Source organism: Symphodus melops, assembly GCF_947650265.1.
Source record: "Symphodus melops genome assembly, chromosome: 14".
NCBI classification, from domain to species: Eukaryota; Metazoa; Chordata; class Actinopteri; order Labriformes; family Labridae; genus Symphodus; species Symphodus melops.
The window spans coordinates 18,814,338-18,834,080 of NC_136704.1; the positions used below are offsets into that span (position 1 = coordinate 18,814,338).

The following is a 19,743-nucleotide window of genomic DNA, read 5'->3' on the forward strand; positions in this document are numbered from 1 at the left end:
TTGAAAATGTTGCCAACCTGATCATTCACAGGATACGTTCTTATCATGACGGCACATTAAATTAATGGATACGCCCCGGTGTCGCCACCTCCAGTCTAGAGCGAAACTTTTGCGCAGGTCAGCCATTTTTATTGTCTCTACAGAGGAGTGATGTCTACAGGGAAAACTCAGAGGGGTCTCATTGTATTTAAAGAGACACACACCAAAACAGAGCGTTCTGAGAGAGCTGGTTTCTCCAGGGTCACAAACCTCCTCTGCTGCTTGATTCATGTTATATTTGGACCAAAGTACAGCACAGATGTTTCATTTAGAGCACAGGGGGACTGTTTGAAAAGGTGCAAAAGGGGGATAATATGTCCCCTTTAAAAATGGTCCATGCATTCACAAAAATGTAAGAAGTTAACTCAAGATATTACTGGTATTACTCTTCATAGCTGTGGTATCTAGAGTAACACATTATATATTTGGCTCAGTTATGCTTCCAATATGTGTATTTCAAGATTAAAAAAAATATGTATATATATACACACACACACACACACACACACACACACACACACACACACATACACACACCTACTACAGCAGTAATCTGAGCCAGGAAATGTTCTTTGTGAATGAGTCTCTCTGTTTCTCTCTCTCCACAAGACGTCCACACCGAGGCGGTGCAGGCCGTGTTGGCTCGACATGTGGAGAGGAAGGTCGCTGTGCCGATGCCTTCCAAGAGACGCTCACTTGTAGTCCAGACCTCCATGGACGCTTACACGCCTCCAGGTGACGAGACACACACCAAAAACACTTGCATGCACGCCTCCTCCGGCCAAAGCAAAACAATGTTCCCTTTCTTTTACAAAGGAACTCCTTTTATTTTGAACCCTGGGTACTATTTTGATGTATTTGGCGTCTGAATGACGAAAGCCACTCTACTCACTCACCTGCAGCTGACAGGCTGAGGTTGTGTGAGATGTCGGACATCTGACAGCAGAGAGGATTTTTTTTAAAAAGAGAACAATTTGTCTTTAAGAAGAAGCCGCTGTCACAATGCTCTTTTCAAACCTGCCTCCACTGACAAGAATAGTATGATCTTGCAAACACACTGCAGCCTCCATCAGGTAGTGACTTTGATGTCTTAAATGTTGACAGAGAGTTTACTCACTACACAGAAACAAGGCAACAAGTATCTGATAGAGGCAGTATATGAGCTACTCCAGTCTTCCTGAAGACCAGGAGTCTGGTGTGTTAAAGTGATGATGAAACAACGGATTCTGTCCAGCAGAAAAGAATCGGAGTTATATCTCTGTGGGGATCCTTCACATGATGTTGTTGGCCAATTAAACAACAAACAAGTCTCTCTGTGGGGAAACAAAGACTTTAAATAGAAGGAAATGAAGAAGAAGGGAAACCTACTTTGATTGGGTGCATTAGCCTTGACAGAACAAGTAGCAGGTATTTTAGCTGTTGGCCGAAGAAATCTAATGGAGGAAATCCAAACCTCTCATACCTAGTAGTCATAAACCCCCCACAATGATACAGGTTGAAAAATAGCTGGAACAAATAATTATTTGTCATTGTAATGTTCATGGTTAGTGGAAAGATTGTTAAACTCATCGAGGTGAAGATTATTTGATTGTTCTTAGAATTAGTTGTACAATTTCAAAAATCTTTTGAACTGAAAAAGGCTCTCTCTCTTTCTCTCACACACACACACACACACACACACACACACTTACTCACAACTTTAGTTATCTGTAATGAACTGGGTTGTACTAAGCCTGAAATGTTGCCCCTGGAGAGGCTGCCCTGTGCCCAGACAGGATTAGGTTGTAATGCTGCGTCTCTGCTCCTCCGATGGATTTTTATTCTGACACAGAAACACACTCACTTCACCAAAAACTGCAAACATGCACATTTTCCTGAGGCATGCGTACTACTGACAGATTTACAGTAAAAACAAACCGCAGACAGCCAGTCAGCTCCTGTAAATGTGGCCTGTCATGGAAAAAAAGTACTAATACTGATTATTCCCTCTATGTCTTCATGCTTCATTGCACTCGGTAACCACAGGTCGCTGGCTGAAAGGTTGAAGTTGACCTTTACCTTAAATCTGACCTCATTACATTCACATAACCAGAGATGAAAATATATTTTTGGTTTTGATTGAATTTTAATGAAGGAAATGTAATAACTTTGTTCACCGGCAATTTCCTTTTTAACCTTTTTGAGAAAACCCTTAATCGAACTCGACGCCTCCGCAGAGCTTCACGTGAACCTGAAATCAGGCTCAGGACATTTTTCAAAAGAGAAGATGAGTTGAGACAAATCCGTCTGGTCTTTTTATAACTTCCGATTTCTGTTTGAATTAGTATTCATTCAGCTTCTCTTTGCCTGCTCCTGTGTGCTCACATGATTACCTCTTGTTTAAAGATGAAGTTCTCGTCTCTGTGGCTCGTCTCCGATGTGCAGCCTGAAGCCAGTTTGAAACTTAATTGCTTCTTGTTGCTCTTCTACTTAAGCTGACTAATTATTGACATTTGGGCTCTGCTAGCTGAAGAGCAGCAGTCTGCTCCGCCACTCATGAAATGTCAGCGGTCCACGTGTTTGTTCACGTTCTGCTCCTTTACTTGAGACGGTAAACTAACCATAACAAGGCTCACCTGTGGAGCTGCTTTCTGAGTGAGCAGCATCTGAATTATCTCTGGATTTAAAATCAGGAGGTTAAATGGACTTAGTGATGTTGGGTTACATAACTTTACATTACTTACACTTCATAGATAAACAGCTTTAAGACCCGAACACTGAACCCACGTGAGATATTTCTGCATGTCCATACAACACTCCGCTCCTTTAGAGTACAAGCTTGTGAGCTGGCTTCACTCCGACCTCAACAACCTGCAGCAGTTCTGATAAGAAACAACAAGGAGGAGATGTACTTGAAGGTTAAAGATAACAAATAAGTCCTTCATACAAAGCTAATGAACCCATCTGATTCACTTTGAAGTAGTAAGTCACATCAACATTTACATAACTTTCAAGTCCTACTTTTAAATGATTCACCTCAAAATGATGAACTTTTCCATCAAGGTTCTACAAACGTGCTGGTAAAATGAATAAATAAATCCACTTTCCAGTGATTGTCTCTTGTTGTTTTGTGAATGTTTTACGCTGACCAGTAATGTCGGACACTGACTCCCAATAGGCCTGTCCCCCTTGTGCTCAGACTCCTCGTCGGGCTCGGAGGAGGAGGCGGGGCCGGGCGACGACATGTCGGGCATGGAGCACTGGATGAGCCGCCCTTCCCATTTAGGCCCCGCCCACCTGGGCTCCACCTCCTCCTCGTCCTCATCAACGCAGAGCGGAGGCAGCGGCAACGCCGGGCGGCTGGCCGACTCGCTGGCACACGCGCACATCTCGCACCTGGCGCACTCACACCTGGCGCACTCTCACCTGGGCCAGTCACACCACCAGCAGAGCCACCTGTCCCAGTCGCACCACGGTGAGACTCATCTGCTCTTCCTTTTGTCAACTTAGTGACTTTTCTTCTCCGCCCTTCTGTGTTCTGGATTCTTGCTGTTGGACATTTTACACAGTAACTGCCATGATGCACTTTTATCTTTTTCATTTGTCACACTGCATCAGTTGGTCTTCTGAGAAATATTAGAAAATGTTTCTTTTTTGTTTTTTGAATTTTTTTTTATCAATGTTTCTAAAAGCTTAAGACGACATCTAATTTTGTCTACAACACAAAGGTCAACATGTTGTAGAGGAGCACAGCGACCAAGAAGACAAAAACATGGACCCAGTTTGAAACATAAATTCATTATTCAAATGTACAAACATACTCTTACTACTTCATTGATTATTGAAAGAGTTCGCTGAAGTCAAAGTTGACATTGAATTGTTTAAGTGCAACATGTTGCACTTCCCCCTTTATACTTGTTGCTTTAGTAGAATTATGGATCAGTGGCGGATCGATTGTGTTTTATTATGCAGCCCTAAATAGAGAGGCTCACTCTCTTTATCATCATTCAAACTCCAGATGTTGCTTCTGTTGCTGCCTTGATACCTTCATATGTCAATCAAAGCTGCACGATAACGTTAAAAAGGGATGGCAGTCTCATGTCACTTTATTTAAAATCCTGACTCTTACACCTGTACTGTGCTTGTGCATGTAGGTATCGGCCACCTGTCTCTAAAGAGGAAGGGAGCTCTGAGTGTGGCAGAAAACGGAGGATCTCTGAGACGATCCTGTGAGTTTGGATCCGACATGCTGTGGCCGCCACCGCTGGAATCAGACGGTACGGTTCCAACACGGACGCAGCGAAACGCCAGCCGGGATGTTACACGAGAAACGACTTCATCGCCTTCTAATATGAGACACGTGTGACGTAACTTTCACTCCTGACTCAGAGGTCTAACTTCCCACGAAAACAGACAGCACAGACTCAATGCGCTGAAACAATAATACATGGTAACAACATTATACATTTAAAACATGAGATTAGAAAAACATGCATAAGATGAAACGGCAACACAATAAGGAGTTGGAATAAATGAATAATAATAAGTATTTATAGAAATATATTACCTACAGTACCGAGAGAAAGTGAAAGAAACTCCAGTTTAGATGTGTTTGAAGGGTGACAGACAGTTTTAGCAAACCTCCGTTCATGACGGCTCAAACTTTAGTTCTGCTGCAGGACTGAACTTCATCTCCCACTCTGCATGTTGATCGGTCGACAGCCAAAAAAGTCTGAGAATGATGTTTAGACAACGATACAAACAATTAATAGATACCGAGATAGCATCTTCTGACGACGGCTCAGAGAGAATAAACAGGGATCTGGTCAGGAGGGCAGCATCAATCCAAACTGTCTGACAATGTACACACTGAAGCCTCCTCGCCGACTGAATCAATCAAAGGTTTATTTTAATATTTAATGCTTTACATTTTTTCTCATCTTCTGTTTGAGTAACAGATGAGAATAATCTTAAATATGTAACGAAAAAATGTTTAAAAAGCTTCATTTCCGAGCGTTTTGCAGGTTCTGTCAGAGTCCAAATGAGTCGTCAACAGTTGCTCGTGAAGTCACATTTACACATATTCATTTATGATGCAAAGTTTAAAAAAATCACATTTTGCAGAGCATGTCAAAGGCGAAGAATTGATGCCAGTTTATAAAAATAGTAATATTGTTCATGTTGGTCAAGCTGCTAATAAAAAAAAAAAAGTGACATTTGAACTCGTACTTCAGTTGTGTTTACAGACAATTTGTATCAAACATGTAGCTTTTATTTCAGTGAGCACACAAAGAGAGGATTGTGTTGATTAGACCCTGCCAGACCTCATTATCCTGTGTGTGTGTGTGTGTGTGTGTGTGTGTCAGGAATGTGACCTAAATGAAAGAGCAACAAAATGATCATTATAAGGTGTCTAATTGTCCGTTATGGCAACGAAACAAAGCACTCGACAAACAGCCAGCGGTGACTCAGCTCTGTCACTCTGCTGTCTGTTTACATCTCTCTGGCTGTTCTCTCTCTCCATCTGTCTGCAGAGAACCACTCAACCCCCCCGGACGTGACGGGTTACTCGTCCGACACGTCTCACACCCACACGGAGCGTCACCACATGTCCAACATGGGAACCATCGCCAGGAACACACAGAAGTACGGCAACGCAGAGCGCATGGAGACGGGCGATGGTAAGTGTCAGTGCCCCCCCCCCCCTCTGCTGTTGAACCTTTCGCCGCTCCCTAATGGAGCCTCTGAATAAAGATGGTGAAGACAGTCAGACAGAAATAGAAACTCCTTAATCAGGAAGTGAGCTCAAATTGGACCAACGCCTCAGAGAACGGACCAATTACACCGTGTCTGTTCATGTCACTCCCTTGGATGAACAGATTGGTCTCTTTTTTTTAATTTTTTTTAAAATTTATTTATTTCTTGTTTTACCTTTTTATGTTTCGAAGAGAGCTGAGTGAGTGTCTCTGTTCTTTTTCAGCATGCTTCACAATCACACTGTCACAGCTCGTGAAGTGAGAGCTGTTACACCGGCCACAGTCTGTGGTCCATTCAAGCTGAGAATTGAATGAATCGCTTAAGAAACACGTGGGCCTCATGCGGGAAGTGAAACACCAACACATCTCTTATTTGAGTTTGTTTCCACCATCTTGGTCCCTCAGATTCATATTTTTCCTTTCCTGATCTTAAATAGAGCAACATAGGATCTTAAAGAAGCTTGAATGTCATATCATCATATTTAGCTGATTCGAAGTGATTCCTTGATTATTATAAAACCTCTGTGACCTGTTGCACCAGCTATGTTCAAATTCTGTCCGAAGTTAATGTGCACACTAAACCTAGGCTGATAGTAGTAAGTAATGCCTTCATCCTTAATCAACAGCGACGGTCAAATAAGCACGGTGACACTGAGTGGTGAAACAGTCAACAACAATGTAAGTCGTGTTTGGTGGACGGATGAAATCTTCTCCGCTCGTGTAAAAGTAAAGCACGAGTAAAATACACCAAAGACAAATGTACATCTGAAATCAAAGTCACCCAGGCACAGCTGACACCAAATGCCGGGTTCAACTGACCCTTCCTCCTCAACCTCCGTGTTATCCCACCTCTCAATACGATCACCATGACAACCGTATTTTAACAGAGTGCTGATCGCTGATGATAACAGAGCTTTGTAACTTCCGTCAACGTTGGAACCGTCTCAGCTGGTGCGACACCTTCGATGTAACACTCTTCTTAAGTCAGAACTGCGTTAGATCGTCCAGTTCTGGGCAGATACAGTAAGTCATGTTTGAACATTGAGCCTGATCTGATGCTTTTAAAGCAGCAGCTGTTTTATCTGTCAAGCTTTCATGCACAGCAGCACAATAAGTGGTTTCCTCTCCACCTCCAGCTCGGGGCGCGTGACTCTGCTGCCGCCGCGTCCACACAGCAGGCCATCTCTCTTTATACAGAGTGGATAACCACCGAGCAATAATCGAATGCATCACTCTCATTTACTTTTAGTTTGAAGCTACTGAGAAGGAATTTGCACGTTAACGTCAATTTGGGCAAAAAAAAAAAAAAAATGGACAAAAGCGATACGCCATTTGAGTTTTCTGACCTCGTCCTGTGCTTTCAAATGCATATTCTGACAAATATTCTCATCCATCTCTATTTTAAATGTCTTCCATGCAGCTCACCAGGAATATTTGTAGGTTGTTTTGGCAGAATTTTCATCTGAAAGCTAAGCTACGTCGATGACAGGAAAATAAATAATTAGAAAGAAATCATCATCAATCTATCATCAGTCTCAGTTCTGGAGCTAAAAGCGGCGTTCATGTTTACTTCACTGGATCTTTAAGACAAACATAAACAATGTAAACTGATTGAGTCAGTTCTGAACGTTATAGTGACTGTTTCTACAGCCACAGATGGTCAAACTGGATTGAAAGGTGAACGTCTGACTCTGCACATTACTCTTTTTTTTTTTTTTCTGCCATGACCGCTGCGCGAGTGTGCCGCTCACTGTAAAAACAAAAACCATCTCTGTTCTGCAGCCGGCCGTGATCTCAGCTGATCACACAGCCTGTGCAGCTCTTCTTACCTGCTCCCATGCAGGGAGACATGAAAGCAGCTCTCTCTGAGGCTGACACACACTGCTCAGGCGTGTTCGGTCCACCAAATAACAATTAAAAAACGACCCAACGTCAAACTATCAGCGATTGAACTTCATTTAAATATGAAGTCGGAGAGTAGGGTGAACAAGCTGAGAGTATTTGATGCATTTGGATATGACATAAAAAAGGAAATATGACAGAGATTTTAGACAAACGCTGCTGAATGAGGCCCAGTGTTTCTAAATCTTGAAGTTCATTTTCCAAATTTCCAGAATTCGGGGGGGGGGGATTGAAGGATTTTCTTTAGTGAGAAGGTAAACAGGACTCTCTCTTCCTTTCCACTGTGAAGAATAAGCCCAAAACCTTTTCCTCACGGCGTGTGTATGTGTCTGGGGTTCTTACAGGTGTTCCAGTCAGCAGTCGTGTGTCTGCTAAAATCCAGCAGCTCGTGAACACGCTGAAGCAGCCGCGCAGACCTCCGCTCCGGGAGTTCTTTGTCGATGACTTTGATGAACTTCTGGAGGGTTAGAAAACTGTCTTTGATCCTGCATGACTCGTGTTTCTGTCTGTTTGATTTGATTTATTTCTGTTCTTTTTTTTTTTTTTTTCCTTCTGTTGCACTGTGTTTTTCCAATCTATCTCTTCATACACGGGAGTCATGAGTGGTTCTCTGAAAGTCTTGTGTTGGACATGTGAGAACCCTGCATGGTCTTTTTGTACCGGCGTTCAGCTTCCCTTTAAAATGAGGCGAGATACACCCGCGTTAGAATTTACATCACTGCAACCACGGTATAGTATTTACTCAATGCATAAAGAAAACATATTTTATTTGATTAAAATGTGATTTCAGGCACCTACCAATAAATTGTTTCCTCCTCATCTGAACTAATTAAGATTTTTTCTTATGAAACAATGTTGAGTCAGAGATTGTTTAATTAGCAACAATTTTTAAATGTTTTTATAACCATGCAAAATAGCATCATTGTTCCAGCTTCTAAGAGTTGACGAGTTGCTGCTTTTACATTTGGTATTTTAAATGTATTTATAAAAGTTCATGCATTTATTCTGTTAAACCGTTCTGTTCACACAGACAAAGTCTATTCACGTTTAAAGACAGCACTCGTAGTTTTCAGTTCGCTCGGCGTCCTGGCATCATAGCTCCCTGCAGCTTGAGCTCCTGCACACAGAGGAAGATTGTGGCGTGATGATAGCAGATATTTCCCCCCCTGGGACTAAAGTCTGAGCCTGCTGGTGGATGCTCGAGAGGCGGTGGGGGCTGAATAAAGACAAGAATCAGCATCAGTGAAGGTCGGGGAGATAATGCAGCAGCACTCGCTGAGCAGAGGGACAGAACCCAATCCGCCTGCTGATGCACTCTCACAATCTGTTCACTTTTCTCTTCCTGAGCCTAACAAACTGTGTCTCCAAAAAAAGTGAAACTATGACATTAGATCTTCTTTATGGTTCTGTAAATTCACTTTCTCGTTAGCAAGCGTTACTCCTTAAATTGCTTGACTTTTAGTTTTGACGTTTTCACACCCTCCTGTGCCTCCACATCTGCCTCACAGCCTTAATGTCAGTGTAAAGAATGACTCCATCCATGAAAGATAACAGGGTCCAGATGTTCTGAAAAGACAAAGTTCTTCACAGAGCACCTCCAAAATGTCCTTTTTAGAAGTTTTGATCTCAGAGATGTCTGCACATCGTCGTCTCGTCTGTCTCCTGTTTACTTTGCTCTCACCATCTGGCTGCTTTTATTTCTATCTTTGTCGTGAAGTCTTGTCTGCAGAGGACCTTTTATTTCGCAAAACGTAACGTCTCTCCTCGCAATAGAACAACTATTATTTTGGCACTCTGTACTCACATTTTAACGAGCACGGCTCAAGGTTGAATCCTGCCAAATCCTGACCCTCAGCCGCTTTCTCTCTGCCGGCGAGGGGATTTGAAACACCCACGTACTCCTATGTAGCGAAGGTGAAATGGCTGTTGTTATCAATGGAGTCTGGCAGCTGAAAGAAATTTCAAAACTGAAACTTTGAATATAGATGTGAGTTTGTTTCTATTCTCCAGCTTTTGGAGCAAGCAGACCAGCTTTGTGCACTTTCATTTTCTGCCACTTTAATGCAGCATTAAAGTTAGTATATTTACTCATTCACAGGTTTATACTTTGACTATAAGATACACAATCAACGTTAGTTTAAAAAAGCTAAAGTTTATAATAGTGAACTGTAAAATGAAGGGCAATTAAAATGTAAGAAGTAGTGATGGAAAATGATCAAACTATTCAAAATAGTCTCATCATCTGTTACTGTTGATCTATGTGACATACACATACTGGTTTTATAATCTTTGGATTCATTCATTTCCATTAACATCAACAGCAGCCATGTCTTATATTTTACATGTGTGTTGATTTTAATTAAGAATCTGTGTGTCACAGTGTGGTTACAGTATTTTTACAGCGTCCTGTTAGTTAGTGGTGGAATGATTGAAGTGTTTCCACAACCAGCAAACAAACAAACAAACAAAAAAAAAAGGTTTGTGAGCTGCACACTGACGACTTTATCTTTCATCTTGACTTCCAGTCCAGCAGCCGGACCCCAACCAGCCGCGGCCCGAGGGGGCGGAGATGATGCCGGTTCGAGGAGAGGCGCTCGGGGTGGTCACCAACTGGCCCCCGTCCCTGGAGGCTGCGCTCCAACGCTGGGGAACCATCTCCCCGAAAGCCCCCTGCCTCACCAGCCTGGATACAGCCGGGAAGCCGCTCTACGTCCTCACATATGGTAACCTGACGCCGCCTTAGTTTAAACATTTACTTTATTGGTTTGGAAAAAACAGTCAAATCAGCTAATGTGGCTTCGTCTGCTGTGCGCTCACTACGAGTCACTCTGAACGTTCCTCCTTTAAGTAAGAAGAACTTGTATCCTTCAATGATTTAAAAAGACTGGTTATATTGATTATAGTAACATCAAAGTAATGTCTCTTTTATGAACGGATCATTAATTTTGGAGTCATACAGAAGTGGAATTGTTTTTACATCACTGCAGAGTTTGTGTGTGACATCAGGGGGAAGCACGCAGACAAACAGCGCAGGTTCCAGATGACTGATGGTGGAGAAAGTAGCTTCTCCTCAAAGCGAAATGAATACGTCTGCTATTAAGAGGAAAGCTCTGACCTTTTTTCTGCTGCGGAGGAGGAGCTGAGCAGCAAAGAAAAAAAAGTGGATGTTTTATTATGAAATCCACCGAGGATTGAGGAGAGTTGAGGCTCGTCCAGGAGCTGCAGCCTGATACTCCCAGCATGTTGGACATGTCTTTACAAACTGGAGCGTTCTCTCCAAATCGAAGCTCAGGGAAGTGAGACACGGTTTGTTGTTGCCTGATCTTCCCTCCTATTGGGAGCTTGGAGGTGAAGTCTCGGAGCACAGTGTGTAAGTCAAACTTCTGTGCACAGAACATTGCGATACGTTCTTGCACAGCGCAACACACGGACAATGGATAGGTTTGAGAACGGAGCACGGCGCCCACTTCGTCTGGCCCTTTACTTCCTGTGGCAGTTAACGCTGATCTTTGTGAAGGACGGTATTGCAACGAGGCCGGTTTGTATAGGAAGTGGGCAGTTGTGAATAATCCCTAAATTACAGTGGTGAAAATGAGAAAAATTGTGTGTGGTTTGTTTGTGTGGGCTTTAACCTTCACAGGTGCTTTGTGGATTCAATAGTCTTTAAAAGAAGCAGCTCTGCCTCCTAAGAAGAAGGTGACTGTCGATGTGGGTCTGAATCTTTTATACGTTTTTTTTCCTAAACTAAACAAGCCAAACATCTTAAAAGCATCCACGTTTCATCGTTTTTTTTGTTTTTTTTAATCATTTGTGGCTAAAAATCTCTTTTTTAAATAAAACACAGACTGAAAGCACAAAAAATATGAACACATTTTGAAACGTAAAGAATCTCAAACCCTCCTGCATTGGCAGTCCCTGCTACAGGTTTTAGACTTTATATTTGTAAATTGCATAACAACTAATAATTCTGACTCTAAACACAAAGTGTATTTCTGTCCGTCTCTTGAGGATAATCTGTCATCACACTAAGTTGATGGTGCTCAGGTGTGCTGGAAAATAAAATCATGCAAAAGAAGATCTTAGCTCCAGCACACTGTCAGCTGGGAATTAAGCACTTTTATTTTGTTTTTTATATAAAAATATTTCATGTTTTCCTGCACCTGTCCACCTGAAGTGCATTAGGCAACACTCACTTTTAAGTATAATCCAGGTAAACAGGACCAATTCTCTTGGTAGCTCTCCTGACTGCTTAAAAGTCTTAAATGTCACTTTAGGTTGTTTTTCTTTTCCCCTGATCGACCTTGTCCTCAAAATAGAAATCCAACAACACACTCCCTCGCTCTCACACACACTGACACATTTGTATCCTGTGTCCTTCTCCCTGCAGGAAAGCTGTGGTCTCGCAGCATCAAGCTTGCCTACAACATCCTCCACAAACTGGGCAGCAAGCAGGAGCCGATGGTTCGGCCAGGTGATCGGGTGAGTCACGTTCGCTCCTCAATGAAATACAAAAACCTCTCCGTTTTTACTTTCCGACCTCTTTAGGCTTCTGACATTGCTGTGTTGTTAGTCCAGTATTGACCGCAGTGAATCATCAATGCAAGACACATTTATTAAAAAAAAAAAGAGTTGTTGTGTTTGATTTCTTTTTAGTAGCCCACATAAACTCCAATTTTGGTATTTATTTGCAGCATAATATTCAATGACTTAATAAACCTTAGATCAGATTGGAAATGTATATCCTTACTTTTTTGGCGGGAATTTAAAAACAAAAACAAAAAATATTTATGGTGTGAAACTGGTGGAAACAGCAGGTCTGACTCTGTTCCACACTAACAGACTGCCTTACACTTCCAAAACTCACCTGTTAACATTTAGTGTTTTATCTCTTTATCAGAAGTGTTATGCTAAGCTAGGCTAACCCTCTGAAAACTCCAGATTCACACTTGGAGGTCGACTAAGACCATGAGGATGTTTTCCCAAAGTTTGGAACACAGATTAAGTGTAATGGCATCCTCTTTTTATTTATCATAACATTATTTCTTTATTGTGTTACATAGCAAAGCAATAACAGAGAACATGCAGCAAACTTAATGAACACCAGCTGTGTTTAGCCTTGGGAGAAATGCTAAGCTAAGCCTATAACAGCTCGTTCGGGCTGCAGAGATTTAAGCATTGGCTGATTCACCCGTCTGTCTCCTCTCCCTTCCTCAGGTGGCATTGGTGTTTCCTAACAACGACCCCGTGGCGTTCATGGTGGCCTTTTACGGCTGTCTGCTGGCAGAGGTGGTCCCGGTTCCAATAGAGGTTCCTCTAAGTCGCAAGGTACATTTTTTAAATCCCCATCCATTTGTGAAAATATCTTTTAACAGTCTGTCTGTTACTTATCTGTATTGTACGCTGCTGCCGCCCAGTCCCCCTATTTTCAGTCAGACACAGGATTAGTTTCTCTGTGGAAGGTCAGCTAATTTTATTTCTTAAAGTGCAGCAGTGTATCCGTAATCCTCTCTGTTTCAGCCACAATCTGTGTTTTACCTCGAAGTCAGCTTCTCCAAACACCTGCTGTGTTTTATTTCTCTTCTGCTCCTTGTCAGAAAATTGCCGCATTACTGCAAGCTGTGCCTTTTTAAAAAAAAAGAAAAATCCAGACGTTTTCAGACCCGAGGAGGTCTTTTAAGGTTGCACAAAAATGTGATAAACCTGCCTTTCTCTATCACAATAACAAGGAATGTAGAAAATCTCAGAAATCTGTCTGGACTGTTTCAGCTGCTCGAGATTGGATTCTCTCCCAGACACACCTTGAGTGTCGATGCAAATGCAGCACCAACAACAGCCATCTTATCAAACCAGAACAGTGTATTAAGGGAGCCTTGGAAAAGGGATCAAAGCATGGACAAATGGAAAAACATTTCCTTCCCAAATCTCCTTTTATTATCCTGAAAAACAACAATACACAACAAAACCACAGTCACGACGACTATCCTCCATGTTGTGGTTTTCACTGTTGTATTTGGTGTTGCTGAACTGCCAACCAGCTTACCATACGTCAGCGTTCCTAATAGCACTGCTAACTAAAAGAAACCCTGAGGAGCATGTTTTCGGGCACTTTCTCTCCTGGAGCTCCAGATGAAATCTTTGGGCCAGAGCTCCGAGTGTTTTTGTTCTTGAGTTTCAGTTGTTTGCTTGCATCACCTATTTCTGGGGGGGGAAAAAAAATCGAGGTTGTACAGAGAGGAGAAAAACAAGTCAGAGACCCAACAAGTGTGACGAGCCAGAAACAAGCCCTCCCATCACTCACACACACACACACACACACACACACACACACACACACACACACACACACACACACACACACACACACACACACAGCATCCTGTCATCTCTCAGGTCACAGCTGCAGATCTGTGAGTCATCACCTCCTCACACCTGACACGTCTGAAGGGTAGAAGCCCCGACACCGTCAGAAAAAACAAAATCCCTGTTGTTCATTTTCTTCCACTGCCGGCTTTATCACTTAGCAGTTTCTGCTCACTCCTGAGCCTGTGCGAGACATGGCGGCTCGTCCTTGCAGCACTGTGAGCGTAGGGTCGGCATGGTTACACGGCGGTTAATGCTGCAGCAGAAAATCTCTTTTTGCGCCACGTTGGTCACCCCTGCTTTTCTGCTGCAGGATTTTCCATAAAATATCTCTTTCGGCTGCAGATTCACAGCAGCAGCTTTGCAGCAAACCTTACCTCTAATAGCCACAGCTGGGCTGCATGTTAACAGACGACGACCAGGTTAAAAAAGAGCCAATGAAAACTCACCATTAAAGGCGCTCATGGCTTTCTTTTGTTCAAGCTGTTGCTTTGTGTGGAAGGTTTTCATCAAAGTAGACAACAAATCCTTTCTATGTTTTCCTTTTTTTACTGAATCATCAAATAGAAGCTAAAAAGAAAAGTGTTCGTTTAATTCTGTGATTAGAATACTTTTCCTTCATTTCATTTATTACCCATTGGTTGTACGGAAAAATGGACGTCATCTTAATGACATCACCCTTTGGTTTCTGAAAAGTCGTTTGGGGCCATATTGGAAATGTTATACCAACCTGACCCTCAATCCATCCAGAAACAGGCAAAGAGGTGGAGATGAGGGAGGATTAGCAGCTGACAGCTAACGAGTCCGCCTGCATATTAATGAAAAACGATTAGGATTAATTCAATCAAATCGGATGAGTTGTAAAACGATAACTTTTTTTTTAACTGTTTTTAAAGAGTAAAGAAAGGCTCGATAGAGACCAGAAGCATTTTGAACCAGGCTGTAAACATGTTTGTTTCTGCTGTAAAAAAAAATGTGTCTGCCTGTGGACATTTAAAGCTGCTGCTTCCTCTGATCATATTTTCTGAACGCTGAAGTAATGCACCCCCATCCTCCAATAGGACGCTGGCAGCCAGCAGATCGGCTTCTTGTTGGGCAGCTGTGGTGTTACCGTGGCGCTGACCAGTGACGCCTGTCACAAAGGCCTGCCCAAGAGCACAACGGGAGAGATCCCTCAGTTCAAAGGTGAGAGTGAAAATCATCAGTCATCGGTGAATGGTGAGAGATGTTTCTCTGCTGGGGGGGAGGGGAAGTCCGTCTCAGTGCACACGAGGACGACGCGAAAGAAAAAGAGGTGTGAACTCTCAGAGAGCCCAGACGTCAAAATAATCTCAGCGCTGCAGTAAAGACATTAAAGGGAAATGCCGGTTTTAATGTATAGACCTTTTTTAGACCTAGAGAAATTCTTCACAGTAATTGTAACAGGTGAACTGTGATTTCAAAATATTGACTTTAATACAAGTAAAGTTCTGCATTAAAACTCTACTTTTCATCATTTATTGAAATAAAAGGACATTTTTTATTTCAGCGCCATGGGTTTAAACATTTGTCTTTACTAATTAAATTGTGCACAAGAATGAACTTTCCCTCTCTGTGTCCTCTCCCTCCTGCAGGCTGGCCCAAGTTGTTGTGGTTTGTAACCGAATCGAAGCACCTTTCCAAACCTCCCAGAGACTGGTTCCCTCACATCAAGGATGCAAACAACGACACCGCTTACATAGAGGTGAGCTGAAGGCCGCACGACAAGGCCGTGTTGGAGGGGCTTCAGTCTGTCTGATGACCGAGGTTAACCTTCTCCTCGTCAGCTTGAGCTGTTTGTTTGTGCTGCAGCTTCTCCACATGTAATGACTTAAATGGCTAAATTACAGACAAGTCAACGATGCATTTGTGTTTATTTTAAAAAAAAAATTGTCAAGGGTTAAGTTGCTTTATTATGAGAAGGATCATCAAACACAAATCTGGGAGGGTTACTCAACATCGAACCTGCTTTCATCTCACTGAGCATCTGACTTTTCTTCACACACATTTCAGACATTTAGATGTACAGTAATGCCAGCGTTACTCACCACTCCATCTGTGAGGCTTTTCAACATGAATAACATGATAACAACATATTCCCAGTCAATCCTCTCTTATCAGAGTGTGTCTCTTTTTCTATTCAACTTGATCCATCAGTCAAGTCATTTCTAAAGTTCACATTTATTTTAGTACTGCATCACAAATATGATCATCATTAGCAGTTATCTGTTTAGAAAAATGTAAAGAGTCATGTGTGGAACCAAAAATGTCACGATTTCATCACAGAACAAATCACAGGTGAAGATTATCCAATTCTTAAAGTAACAGTGAAGTAAAAGTAGCACCATGTTGTTCACACTTTAAGGTGAGATTACCACCTTCATCAGTGAATGTTGTTAAAGTTGATGAGTACTGTATCTCCGTCTCCTCTTCTGACCGGCTGTTGTTTGTGTGTCAGTATAAAACCTGTAAAGACGGCAGCGTGCTGGGAGTCACAGTGACGAGGATCGCTCTGCTCACACACTGCCAGGCTCTCACACAATCCTGCAGCTATACTGAGGGTATGAGAGCACACGTGCGCACACACACACACACACACACACACACACACACACACACACACACACACACACACACACACAGACATGCTTCAGTATCAAGGTGATAAAGTGAATATCAAACATTTTTCTCTCCCTCTTTGTAGCGGAAACCATCGTGAACGTTCTGGATTTTAAGAAGGACGTAGGCCTGTGGCACGGCATCCTGACGGTAAGACCTCAGTGTTATCAGCCAGACAAAAAAAAAATCATTAAAAAGACACATACATTGCAAAATCAACAACAACCAGCAGCAGCCCAGAGCTAAGAGAAGGAAAGACAGTAAAATAGAAATGAGTTCATAAGATTCATAAACATAACATAAGATGTAAGTGTAACAATGAATGCCATTATTTTCAGCACTGCTAAAAGCTAAAAATATAACTGAGGATGAGGTGTCATAAATCAAGATAAGGCTACAGCCATCGCATCATCCACCCCCCTGTTTCACTCTCACCCTTTTACATTTACTGCAAGTTACCCCCCCCCCCCCCCCTTTTAAATGTCCTCAACAGAGGCAAAACAAATCAAACAAAGTGCTGGTTACTAGGCTGGACTACTTTACTAAACTGCTCCGGTCGGTCTCAGAGAGTACATCGACAGCTTCAGCTCATCCAGATTGTTAGTGCAAAGTTAGAAGTAAATGATCAAAAAAACGTTCCTCGGATACACTATGTTCCAGTTTTTCACAGAGTTAACTAAGGAGCTCTGTTTCTGCTCCACAAACCCCGGGAAAGTTTGAGATCTTCTGATCCAGTGCAGTCCCTTCAGATGTCTCTGGTCTGCTGGCTCCGGATAACTGGCAGTTTGAGTCTGAACTGAACACAGTGACGCTGCCTTATGCTTCCATGTTGCTCGATATGAGATCAAAAAGCTCTCAGTTTCCATCACTCGAGATTATTTTTCCTTTTAAATCAAATGTATTACCGGTAGTCAGTTTATTTGCAATGTGATTCCTTTGAGTTAACCCTTTTAGATTTAACCGGTGATGTCTTTTTTTTGTGCGTGCATTGTGCAGAGTGTGATGAACATGATGCACGTGATCAGCGTCCCCTACTCGCTGATGAAGGTCAACCCTCTGTCATGGATCCAGAAAGTGTGCCAGTATAAAGGTCAGACTCACACTCCACCTGCCACTCTGCTCAGTCACTTCTCTCCATTCAGCTGTCAGTCAAACAGATTAAATGCTAATGTCCTCACCGTCTCTGTGTGTGTGTGTGTGCGTGTGTGTGTTCCCCCTGCAGCTAAGGTAGCGTGTGTGAAGTCCAGAGACATGCACTGGGCTCTGGTGGCCCACAAAGACCAGAAAGACATCAACCTGAGCTCGCTGCGCATGCTGCTGGTGGCCGACGGATCAAACCCCTGTAAGATCGCACAGAGCGTTTTTCCCTCTAACAGCAGAGTTTAGAGAGGTGTATCTGAGATACAGACTGTCAGAGAAATGGATAAAGTCTCCAGGGATTCAGCAAACTGGGTCACTTTACAGGAATAGAGCAGAAGGTGTCAGACTACGAACATTTGGGACAAAAAAAAAATTGAGAATGATTTTAAGCCTGACTGGAGGTGGAAAAAAGACTCAGACACCAGAGACTACTGTTGTCAACATTATCAATACTTTTCATACTACATTTTTTGGGCAATCGAAAACTAGAAATAAAAACATGGACTGCCCTGGACTTGTATTTTTGTTGAAGTGGAATCAAAACAGATTTAAATATTATTTTTAATTTGACTCAGTTGAAAACATTTTAACTGATCCTCGAAAAACAACCTAAATGAAGGCATCAGACAGCCAAAGAGAAACCATACATGATTAGATCATTCTTATGAAACAGCCCATGTTAGCGCATCAGATGCTGCGGTCCCGTTATAAACTCTGACTGTGAGCCCGCTTTTGAAATATGAGCACACTCAACCTACACCTGAGTTCAATCCCCTGGTGGAGACTGATGCAGATAAAATCACCTCATGAAGTGGACCCTCAAGTTGAAATGATCTTTGAGAGTGTTCGCATCGAGTACACAAACCAAATGAAGAGGCTCTCAGAGGTGGAAAAATATTTAATCAAACGGAGGATGCTGGGGAAAACTGCTTCAGGCAGATTTCAAAATAAAAGACAATTATTTCATACTTTGAAAAATAAAACTACAGTATTTGTTTGACCTTTTCACAAACCAGGTGTAGTGATTACTGTAGATAAAAAACAAAGTCTATAACATACCTTTTACTATCAGAATGTAATGATGATGAAAGGCAGAGCTTTCATTTCCTAATAAATCACTTTTGTTAACATGGATGTGAAGGATTCCTCGAAAACATCAATAAACAGCTAAGGTTTTTAATTTCACCCCCTACATGTCAGAGGGAAATATTCTACTTTCATGACCACTAGTGTACATTCTTATGACCTTCACGGGGAATCTGCTATTTCAATAAGATTGAATATTATATATGTTAGATTCACCATGTGGTCTCTCTTCAGCTGTCCAATCTAAGAAAGGAAAAAAACACTTCAAAGAAATGTCATATTATGCTCAAAGTACAACACAATGTTAGAGACTGAAATAGCAACTTTTTTTTGATTCTGACATCCGGCGCTCTGCAGTAAATACTGATCAACCTCTGGTTTTATGTGGATTATTAAATGTTCTGATGTTGTAAGTTGTTGGAACTAGGGGACGTTGATTTGATAATGGTAAAAATCAAACAATCTCACGTCTGTTTTAATGCCATGGCAACAATAATAGAAGTCCTAGGCATCCAGACATTGCTGTTAAACTCCTTCATACTATCCAAACTGCACAAAAAACATTGTGAACATTTTGTTACCGTTTTTATTGATGCAGATGAAAATGTTTCAAATGATCTCTGCTTTTAACTGCAGAATGTAACTTCAATAAGCTCAGGTCATCATGTTTAGAGACCTTTAGATTGAAACCATTATGAGTAACTGTCCTGATCAGTCAGCTGATATATTTCATACACACAGATTGGTTTCGAACATAAATGAATGGCAGTCTGACTTCCTTAAAATTCTGCAGTTTGTGTTTCATCTCCTGAGCTGAAACATTTGTGACAGTTTGTTTGTGTTT

General features: G+C 42.0%; 1 protein-coding gene across 3 annotated transcripts in view; it reads left to right on the forward strand.

Annotated features, from left to right (window-relative positions):
• The window catches only part of LOC306834840 (disco-interacting protein 2 homolog C-like), a 56,255-nt gene that overhangs the window by 15,027 nt on the left and 21,485 nt on the right, over positions 1-19,743 (forward strand). For 2 of the 3 annotated variants that reach the window (XM_079361061.1, XM_079361062.1), the window contains 14 exons: positions 649-774; positions 3,197-3,493; positions 4,173-4,295; positions 5,553-5,699; positions 8,021-8,140; positions 10,202-10,399; positions 12,064-12,155; positions 12,891-13,001; positions 15,098-15,221; positions 15,650-15,759; positions 16,513-16,615; positions 16,759-16,823; positions 17,670-17,763; positions 17,896-18,015. In XM_079361061.1, the coding sequence (XP_079217187.1) occupies positions 649-774; positions 3,197-3,493; positions 4,173-4,295; positions 5,553-5,699; positions 8,021-8,140; positions 10,202-10,399; positions 12,064-12,155; positions 12,891-13,001; positions 15,098-15,221; positions 15,650-15,759; positions 16,513-16,615; positions 16,759-16,823; positions 17,670-17,763; positions 17,896-18,015 (1,830 nt within the window). The remainder of the gene's footprint in view (positions 1-648; positions 775-3,196; positions 3,494-4,172; positions 4,296-5,552; positions 5,700-8,020; positions 8,141-10,201; positions 10,400-12,063; positions 12,156-12,890; positions 13,002-15,097; positions 15,222-15,649; positions 15,760-16,512; positions 16,616-16,758; positions 16,824-17,669; positions 17,764-17,895; positions 18,016-19,743) is intronic. The other variant, XM_079361063.1, reaches the window with a different exon arrangement.